The sequence below is a fragment of the Ruditapes philippinarum genome, unplaced genomic scaffold (genome assembly GCF_026571515.1).
Source record: "Ruditapes philippinarum isolate M1 unplaced genomic scaffold, ASM2657151v2 ctg11795_1_1_1_1, whole genome shotgun sequence".
Taxonomy (NCBI): Eukaryota; Metazoa; Mollusca; class Bivalvia; order Venerida; family Veneridae; genus Ruditapes; species Ruditapes philippinarum.
Genome location: NW_026861809.1, coordinates 16,699 through 27,989, shown reverse-complemented (window position 1 = coordinate 27,989; position 11,291 = coordinate 16,699). Strand labels below are relative to the sequence as shown.

The 11,291-nt window shown below is 30.7% G+C and overlaps 1 protein-coding gene across 1 annotated transcript; it reads left to right on the top strand.

Annotated features, from left to right (window-relative positions):
• Positions 1 to 5,072: 5,072 nt before the first annotated feature.
• On the top strand, positions 5,073 to 10,595 carry LOC132716898 (guanine nucleotide-binding protein subunit alpha-14-like; the record flags this gene model as incomplete). Its single annotated transcript, XM_060700231.1, has 6 exons — positions 5,073 to 5,257; positions 6,310 to 6,428; positions 6,961 to 7,089; positions 7,869 to 8,010; positions 8,992 to 9,045; positions 10,563 to 10,595. Coding segments are annotated over 6 exons (662 nt in total), but the record flags the coding sequence as incomplete, so codon positions are not given.
• Between the last annotated feature and the right edge of the window lie 696 nt (positions 10,596 to 11,291).

The following is an 11,291-nucleotide window of genomic DNA, read 5'->3' as shown; positions in this document are numbered from 1 at the left end:
TTATATATACACATACAAGGCATATGAGAAAGATGAGACCTACATTAAAAACATAAGACATTCAATCTAAAGACTAATAAAATAAAATTTTAACTGATTTATCATTCTGATTTCTGTTAAGAGGTTCCTTAAAAAAATCTTAAATATTTACCTGTGGCAACTTTTGTATATCCTTTAATAATTCCTTTGTTGCGGATTTGTAATTGAAAAACTCATCTTTGTCAACTTAAACACTTCTATTTGTTCTTAAATTAACAGCTATGCTCTATTAATAAACTGGGCATCTCAAGTCAGAGACGTTTTAGGAAATTTAGGATTTTTCGAAGTTTGGCTAGCTCAGGGTGTTGGTAACCAAACATTGTTTTTATCTAAGCTAAAACAAAGAATTTCAGATGTTTTTATTCAAGAATGGACAAGTCGTATAAATTTATCATCAAGAGCAAGATTTTATAGAGTATTTGCAAAATTTGAATACAGCTTTTATCTAAAAAATGTTAATATAAGTAAATACTTGACAGCTTTAACCAGATTAAGACTGTCAGCTCATCATTTAAGTGTAGAAACTGGCAGATGGCGTAACATTTCCTTAAGCGACAGATTATGTAGCGCATGTCAAAAATTAGAAGACGAATTTCACCTATTGTTTGAATGTAAATTGTATAATTCTATTAGGAAGCGATATATCAACCAATATTACGTAATAAACCCAAATATGTATAAAACTGCAGAACTGTTTAACTCTCATTCAGTACAAATTGTAAGAAATTTAGCAATGTTTGTCTATAAAGCTTTCGAGATTAGAAAAGAATCTACATTGCAATCTTAAAGAGTAATAAATATTTATATACTGTATAATTCTAAAGTTCCTTTCTGAACTTTCAAATGTTCTTCTTTACATGTTAAAAACATTTTCCTATTTTCAAACTTTATTTGATACCTTTTAAATGTTCGATATGTTGTATCATGTTCGTTATTTTTTTTTTCTTTTTCCTTGTTCTTTTCATAGTATTTTTATTATCCTCTTGTTAAAACAATTTTTTATTATAGCAAAAACTAAAGGTAAACAAATCTTGATTATCGTTTACATTATAATTGACATGATTATTTCCCTTGTATGCGTCATACTCGTCTTGTACTTTCGTTTTCGATACAAGGCAATTTGTCAAATACTAATATGCATATTTGTTTGTGTGTCTAAATCTGATAATTCATATCTGACATGAAAGCATGTCATGCTTTAGAGTTTTAGTAGTAAAAATAATGGTCTTGTAATTTCATTTTCGATACAAGGCATTATGTTACATGATTATATGTTTATGTATACATTTGATACCAAATATTATAAATATTTATATATGAGCATATTATGATAAAACAAGTAAATATTTGATAACCATTGATGTTTAGTAAAAAGAACACATACAGAACAAGGTGACAAACCAAATAATCAAAGAGATAAATATGTATGAAATTATAATTGATATGAATTAAAATGTAAATGACTTCATATAGTTTTGATAATATATGAATGTAACAATATGTTGAAAGTGAGTAATACATGTATTATTATTCAATGTCCGTCATTGTATTGTAATGTATTGTGTAATGTATTGTATTTCTGAGAATGTTGTAATTTTATATTTTGTGTCAGGTCAAGGGCTTATTAGCCTAAACCAGACTGTTGTTGTTAACATGTGGATTTTGAAATAAACTTCTTCTTCTTCTTATAAAATGCATGGGTAATACTTTTCAGTTGCATAAGAACATTCATGATTGTGTAACACAAAAGAGAAAATTTATACAGGTACCGTCTACTGCATAGCAAATAAACCACATATAATTTTGTTATGTTATTATCGTAAGGTATAAATATGTAGCATCAGCTATGTGAAGGTCATACCTGTATTATGAAACGTGTTAACGATGCAAACGCGTAAATTTATGCAAACGTTTATTGTGAGCCCGTATTGTGATACATTTCGATATAGTCAACCCGTATTGCAAAACACAATGCAATGAAATTTTTGTCATAATGTATAACAATACAGAGTGTGTATGTGCGCCGTTAGTGCGCGTGTGCCTATGTGCGTGTGTTATTTATTTATTTATTTGTCAAAGAATTACATCTTTTAAAATTTTTTTTAAAGGTGCCTTTAAAATCTAGTTTTAAGGGTTTTTAAACGAATCCGTTTTTTACTTGACAGGTCTTTTTCCCAAACCGCATTCAGAATAAACAAAAAGTGTTTAAAAAACGGCCTAAAAAGTTTTGGAAGCCAGAACCATTATTTAATTAACCAACGCCGGAATCCGTATATTTTAGCTGCAATAAGTAACAGTTTTCTAAACATGTCTGCAATAAGTATCAGTTATCTAAACGTGTCTTCTTATAGACTTAATAAGACACCTTTTGAAACCTCTGCTTTGGATATAGCCGTATAAAGAGTTTTACAATTTATTATCACTAAACTGTTTCAGATAATAAACTCGATATGTTTTAATAAAAATGATAATGGACTTATTGTTATGTACATTTGTAATGTTATATGAACAAAATAAGACATGTTGTATTATTATTGAAATATCATATCTTATATCATTTTACACTTCATTCTTTATATAATAATAATAATATGTTTATATTAGTATGCATAAGCATATCTACCAAGTTTACTACAATTTTATCACAAAACGACGGTCAAGGTCAGCATGAATAGTTCAGTAAACATTCAGTATGTACTTTATTAAGACTGTCCTTGATAACCGAGGAAGACGGAAGATGCTGCACTATAAAACAATCATTTTAAAACAATAAAACATGTGGTAAAGAGAGAGCAGCCTCCGATGTTCATGGTCATGATATTAAAATGTCTCACCGACGGCAGCTCGTTTTTATCACCCTTTTTATGATTACTATATAATATGATAGTGAAATGTATTTGAACTATAATTTCTCTCAAAGAGCTCGCTTTGAGGCTTTGCCTTAATATTGCTTATCAAATTGAACCTAATGCATTGCATTTAGGCATTAAATTATAAGAACCGAAACGCTTGCTCCGCTTTAAAATACGACTAAACTTAAACGAAAAATTAACATTGAAGTGAACAAATTGGTACAAAGAAAAATCGGAAAATATCATTTACGTAACGTATCACTACGAGCAATGGTTCATTCCGCTTAATCCTTTAAACTGTATTAATCGATTATTGTTTTCCGAATAGTGTTGAACAATTGCATGTTCCGAAAAATAGTAGCAATTTCAAAATGTGGAATCTGTTTAACTACAGGTTATTTTTTATACAATAAATCTGTATTGTTAAATATCTTATACAGGCCACCTAACAGTAACCAGTCTTTGATTGATTTCTATGAGCAGCATTCAATTACAGCAGAATTTAATAATCTAGATTTGTATGTGACTGGAGATATGAACATTAACTATTCATACCTAAACAATTTTTAACAATAACAAATGGGCGCATATTGTTCAAGATTTTGGCATCGAGCAATAAATCCGATCTCCTTCTGGATTAACTTAATATATTTGTTGACTATAATTGATCATTTTTAGGTATCTTCCCTTAGCCATAATTATGATTTGACTGTCTCTAATTCAAGCTTAAGCGATCACTATCCATTGTCGTTTACAATAAATTGTGTTACAAGAAAGGAGGCAAAAGCTTTTCGCATAAAACGATAAATCATCGTTTATTCAAGAATTTTAATAAACAAGTTTTTTAAAAAAAGATTTGAATGCTAATAATTTTAATATGATTGAAACTATTGCAGAGCCTAATAACTCACTTGATGTTCTATACAAGTTGATTGAAGCATTATTTAACAAACGCAGCTTTGATCCGCCTTAAAGATGCGTGGTCTCCGAATATTGATGATGTAAAAATAGTAGGTGCTGTAATTTTAGATAATAAAAAAGCCTTTGATTTATTTGACCATAATGTACTGATTCATAAATCAAACTTTATCATTTTTCTGAAAACTCTTAAAATTTTTCCCAAATTTTCATATCTCTCAAACAAAAACCCAAATTTGTAAAAGTCAAAAAATTTAAATTTATGAAAGCTTCCCTTTTTAAACAGAGACCACAGCCCAATTTTTGGGTCCTTTTTATTTATTTCTTTTAAAAATCATCATTTTTGATTTTAAAAAGAGAAATTTTAATTTTAAATTTTTGTCTAAATTCTCTCTGCGTAAAATTTATTTGGTTTAATTTAATATGAAAATTTATGTTTTTGTAACGGGAAAAACCAGATCCAATATAGAAAGTGAAAAACAACTTGAAAGAACAGAAGACTAAAAAAAGAAATTGAATTATATTATTGGTAAATACAGATTCAACATGTATATGAATTTAACTCTTTGATTATAACACAACTTAAAGCTAGCATGCCTCCAAATGCAGCCAAAATATTTCAAGAAAATCAATATTGAGAAAAAATGTACTAAGATTTTAAGAGAGGAAAAACATTCAAGATACAAGTTATAGTATACCACTATTTGGTAATTTTCTTTGATTGTAAGTGCCGATTGCAATATGTAAATAGCTTTATTCGTTCATTTCCCAATATTGTACTTTTAAATACTATTCCAAAATTTTAATGGGAATTAACATGAATCTGGAGGTGTGCTGCTTTAAAGATGTTAAAATGGAAAGAAAATATGTATTTGAAGAGAGATTGTAAAATATTTGTAGTCTGTACAATTTGTAAGCATTAAAGACATACTGCTTTAACTACAGGATGCTTCCTGTTTCTAAAGTATAAATTACTAGATTATATTGTCTCAATTTTATTCGCTAAAGGGAGGTAATCACTGAAAAAAGTTTGACAAATGATTGATGCAGTTATTTGCTCTTATATGATATTCACACATTATGTCAGACCTCATTGTCAAATATGGAACATGTTGTTGAGTCTTATTATCTACTTCTTGGATATTAATGTGTAATCTTATCAATATAATTATTGACACAGAAGCTGCAATTATATCATACTTATGTCTGAAAAGAATAATTTCCATTTTGTAGATCTAATTTTATTTTTCCTTTCTTTTACAGGAAAAACTGGTAGTGGAAAAACCACACTCTATAGACAATTACAAATTATATATGGAGATGAATATTCAGATGATGAGGCTGGCTATTTCAAATGTCATGTTTATAAGGCCATTGTACAGACCATTCAGGCATTGATTTATTCAATGAAGGTACTTGACATACAATTTCAAGATGACAAGAACCTGGTAAGAAAATCTGACGAGTTTTTGTTTGTTTGTTTCATTGGGTTTTATGTCACACCGACACAGTTACAGGTCATATGGTGATGTTTCAGCTTAACTGGTGGAGGAAGACCTTGGGCGCTCTTCTGTGTATTATTTCAGACAGGAACAGGTACCTGTGTAGAACCACTGCCGTTATGTAAGCTATTTTTATACAATTATTTATAGGAAATTGTGCTTGACATTGTGGTCATTATTTATTTATAAATTCACTTATTTTTATTTAGGTTTTCCAAAGGAAAAAATCTGGTTATTAGATGGGCCAATGGGGGTATGGTGGCATGATCAGTTCCTTCTTTGCACAACTCCTACATTTCTCAAGGGCAGTGTTTTGCGATTCAAACATTTTTTTACAGAATTATGGCCCATTATTAAAAAAAATGCATTTCTCTTCTCAGCTGCAACTACATTTCTGATGTGATTTTGGCTAACATTTCACAGCTTTGTTGTGTGTCCTAGTGCATATTGTCAGTGTTTTGTAATTCGAATTATTTTGCAGAATAATGGCCCTTGTTTTTTTGTAAAACAGAAAAAAACACTTCCGTTCTCATCTTTCACTTCATTCCTCAAGCGATTTTGACAAAATTTTCATAGAAGCTTTGTTATCAAGTGTCCTGGCGCATATTGTCAGGGTTCTATCATTCAAAAATTTTTGGCAGAATTTTTGCCCTTTGTTTTTTGGTGTGTTTTTTTAAACAGAGAAATACACTTCAGTGCCCTACTAACAGTCCTCAAATTTTCACAGAACCCTCATCATCAAGAGCTCTTTTACATATAAGATATAGAAAATACTTTTTTGTGACTTCAACTTTTTTATTTATTTAAGAAACTGCTATTTAAAGCATTATTATGAGATTGAAATAATTATTCAAAGTGTAAAATGCTGACAATAAATTAATGCACCAGGGCACTTGATGGTGGAGCTCCTGTGAAACATGAACATTTAACCCTGGTTGTGTTGCATTGTTTCATTTCCTGTTTTTTAAGTATATTTTAATAACTCTCTCATATTACAGGAGACCACCAGGCAAGTGCATACTGTGGATACATTTTATATGAAGACAATATCAGAAGAACTTGCCAATGCTATAAAACTGTTGTGGAATGATAGAGGTGTACAGACTTTGTTTAGAACGTTGGGAGGTTTCTGTGTCTGACTCAGCTTTATAGTATGTAAAATTTAGGTGACATGATGTGCATATATATATGAGCCGCGCCATGACAAAACCAACATAGTGCATTTGTGACCAGCATGGATCCAGACCAGCCTTTGCATCCGCCAAGTCTGATCAGGATCCATGCTGTTTGCTATCAGTTTCTCTACTTGTAATAGGGTTTGCATTTCAATTTTGGATCATTTTCACAATAAAAATAATTATTCTTATAAAACAGAGATGAGCAAATGATCTGAAATGTTGTATACAAGTTACGATAAGTCTAGACCTACACTAAATGGGACATAAATCTTCTTTTAAAATGGATAATTATTTCCAGTTCAAGTCACGTAATAAACCTTAGTTGAGTCCCTTTTAATCTTAGACCGAAGGATCGCTTTAAGCTAAAAGCAGGGCAAAATTCATTAATCAAGTTCAGCTGGCTTATACGATGAAGATGAATTTAAATATTGTTACAGAATACAAAAATGGATTTGATATTTACATTTACAGTTTTCTGAATGATATGGATAGAGTTTTCGAACCTGGTTACTCACCATCTAAACAAGACATTGTGAGATTTTTTATACCAACTACTGGTATACAGGAATATGTATTTGAACAGGAAGGCCATTTGTTCAGGTAAATTTAGGTAATATTTGTACAATTGCAGCCAAGTTTTGGTAAACTCTAAATTGCATTTTGATGTGATTGCCTCCCTTAGATTGTCACATTGTGTATCTTCTAAAATATTTCCTTGGAGAGTAATGACTGTTTGTGGAAGTAGGTACATGTACATGTAGTTGTTAAATAACATAAACATTTTTATCAGTGGGCCAATTTTGTTTAGTTGCAAGATTCAAAGTAAAATTTTTGATAAATTAGATCCTAGAGGATATTGAATGAGTGTAGTTTTAATACTAAATTTCATTGAACGAGTTGAATAAAATCATATTATGCGAGCCTCTGGCGAGCATAATATTGTTTTATTCAACAAGTTCAATAAATTTAGTATTGAATCTACACGAATATAATATTCTATTTATCACATATATAAAATAAGAACAATAAACTGTAATATTAGTAATTTTTAAATGACGCGCCCATAGTGTAACGCTAACATTAGCGCGCTTTAACGCTATGTTTGTTATAATGCAAATGATTGTCACGTCAAAGTGTTATTACACTAGTGTAATATAAATTTTGTTAAATGGCTCTAGTAAACTCCTGCACCGCAGTTTATGTGATTAAACATTTATGTAACTCTTGAATTATTGAAAGCTTTTCAAATTTTGTTTATAGACTGCATATATTATGATCAAGGTTCAAGTTTTTAAACGGCAATGGGAACTCTGCCATCACTGTAACAAAACCTCCAATCATTATTCAATCTGTCTAATATTTATTTTGTTATATTGTAGAATTACAGAAATGGGAGGCTTCAACTTGCACACTTTCCGTTGTAGAAAACTTTTGTTTCAGTTTATTCAAACTATTCATGTGATATTTTATGTAGCAGAAATAAGTGTGTTTGAGAGAGCAGTGGAGGGTTCAGACTCTGAAGTGAGTATAGGATGTTCTTTATGTGCCATGTACGCTGTACATTTTCTTAGTTCAAGGCCTCCACATTATTAATCCGTTACTTGGGTAACACACAACATACAAATGTACATGTTATTGTTTGTTTGTTTAATTGGGTTTTACGTCACAAAGACACGTTATAGGTCATATGGAGACGTTCCAGCTTTACTGAGGGAGGAAGACCTCAGGTGCCCTTCTGTGCATTATTTTAGGCACAAACGGACACCTGAGTATAACCACCGATGTTCCGTAAGCTACATGTAACTGGATAGTTTCCTCACATAAAATAATCCAAAGTCCCTGTTGGGAATTAAACTCACTATGGTGAGGGGCAAGTGGTTTGAAGTCAACGACCTTAACCACTCAGCCCGTAACTGCATGTTAAGGACAATTTCTTAAAGAACATAAATACATTTTGACCTTGACTTATAAAACACATGACTGTGTAACATTGAAATTTCCATACAAAGCATTTCTACATTTTTTTTTTCAATTTTTCCAATCTTGTTGACCTTTAAGATTTTACCATTTTACTAACACATAGCTCCACTTTTTGAAGAAAAAACTTTAGCTATTGCTAAACCCATATTGATTGTTCACGTTGGCACTCCAAAAACTTTTAATATTGGCTGTTATTGTTTTTATTTTTTGGACAAGACTTTCAAGATGGCCAGACTGAACTTGGCATTGACTCATAAAAAACTGACATTCAAGGTCAATTTTTTGCTTGCTTTCTTACATAATTGGCATTAATTTTGTTAATTATGAATGGATTGCCTTGTTCTTGGTAATCCAACAAAGATTATGTTACCATCTTAACAAGAGCTTTTTGATATTTTGAACAAAAAAAGAAAGAAAATATTTTAGGTCTTTGACAAAGTACATTAAATTTCATTGTAGAGGACAGGCTTGACTCTAGTATTGTTATAATGTTTTGCGACACTTTGTATTTCTGTTTTTCAGAATGAAGTTGTAGAGGCAGTGGATTTGTTTAAATTAGTGGTGTTACACCCATGGGTATCTAAACAAGGTTGTATTGTTTTGAAAAAAAATTTACCCTTTTTAAAGAAAAAATTTTAAAAAGTACAAACTTCATGACACTTTCCGGAAAAATATTTTGGGAAGTAATTTATATAAAAAAAATTTTAGATTATTTATATTGTTTTTTTTCAAAACTCTATACCTCTATCCCTGGGTTAAATAAACCAAAAAAACGTGTTGAACTTTTTCTATCGGGGTGAAAAAAATCACAAAAAATCAAAAAACCCCAAAAAATTTTAATTTTAAATGTTACTAAGGGGTAAAAAACCCCTAACAAACTTTTTGAAAATTTCTTGGGTTTTAAACAAAAACCCCAAAAAAATACTTTTTAACCCCCTTTTCCTTGTTTCCAAAAAGAAAACAATTTTTTTGACATCAATTTCTATGGGGTTTAAAAATGAACCATTATTTTGAAAACCCTTTTTTAGAACCAAAACAAAAATTTAATTGATTTTCTTTCAGTAAGTTCAAACAGACCCTCAATAAACGTGTTGACACTCATTTCATTTGGTTCAAACAACATTTTCATGTCATTTTTATCTGTATTATATTCTGTTACTCAAGAAAATAACCTGAAAATACGCCAAGCCAAAGACTGTAAAGGTCATGTTGCGACTTTCAAATTATACTGTTGGAAAATGAGGTCCGGTGGCATACGCCCGTTTAGCTCATTTGATAGAGCATCGGATTAGTAATTCAGAGGTAGCTGGTTCCTCAGACATTGGACATTGAGTCTTATTGAAATATGACCTTTACCACTGATTTAGAATCACGTGGGAGTAGTAGTCTGTCACTTGCAATGGGATTGGTTATCATTACTGGTAGTAGTCTATCACTTGCAATGTGATTGGTTATCATTTCTGGTAGTAGTCTATCACTTGCAATGTGATTGGTTATCATTACTGGTAGTAGTCTGTCACTTGCAATGTGGTTGGTTATCATTACTGGTCAGTTATCCAATAAATCCGATTAGTTAGATCAACTCCTGTCATTTGATCAAAATGTGATAAATAAAGCATAACAGTAGAGAAAAAAAGCAACAAAACAAAAACAAAACAAAGCGTTGTAACACTTTTCAATTTTTGATTCTTTTCATAATTATGATAATTATTCTGGAAAAACAGAGTGAGGGAATGATCAGAAATTTTGTACATTTGTTATTGGTGTAGATCTTTATCAAATGGAACTTTTATCTTAAAAATATTTCCAGTCTCGGTATGTAAAAAAACCTCGGTTTAGTCCTTTTAAACAATGTAATTATTGTTCTTGACTTCTCATTGTTTAATGAAAAAAAAGCATTGCTACATAGCTAACATATACTGGAATATTATACTTTAGAGAATAAACAATTAATTAATACTAAAACATACATGTATGTATATTGACTTTCTTCTATAAACAAAATTCAATGTTGATTTATATTTATGTTGATATGTACAATGATTTCTACAAACATAATATTGGTAGTTTATACTGTAAATTTAATATTACAGACATCTAGCTTTATCGGTGCAATCTGGGAGTGAGTTAATGATATTAATTTAAGGGTGGGGGGTGCAGGCGCTAGTCACATAATCAAATATTTTACATAACTGGTCTATATATGTATATTAAGATATATCTTATTATAGTATATAGCTCATATAAAACTTTAAAAAGTTTGTTTCAAGCACCTGTGGGGGTGGGGTTTAATACAGATATCATGTTACTTATATTTATTGATATGTATATATTTGAAACAGGACCCGACAATGATGTAAAAGCTGGTTGTCATTTCATGAAGAATTTGTTTCTTGCCGTACAAGCCGAGGAAAATAGACCAATATATCCCCATTTCACATGCGCCATCGGTAGGTCCCCATTATAACTCATGATGTTAATATCTTTATTGGATTTAACGGCTTTTAATAATATGTATGTTTGTTACTTTGGTTGGTCACATCCTCATTGGCTTTTATAGATAACTTCTTAGTAATTACCAATTTTCCACATGTGACCAACTTCTATATGCCACATGATGTCTTAAATGATGATATCTGCTTTTGTTTATAGTTTACAATATTACTTGTTCCTTGTCATGGATAATTTTTAGCTCACCTGTCACAAAGTGACAGGGTGAGCTTTTGTGTTCGCTTTTCGTCCGGCGTCCGGCCGGCGTCCGTCCGTAGACTTTACTTTAAATGACATCTTCTCATAAACCACTAAGCCAATTTCATCCAAAC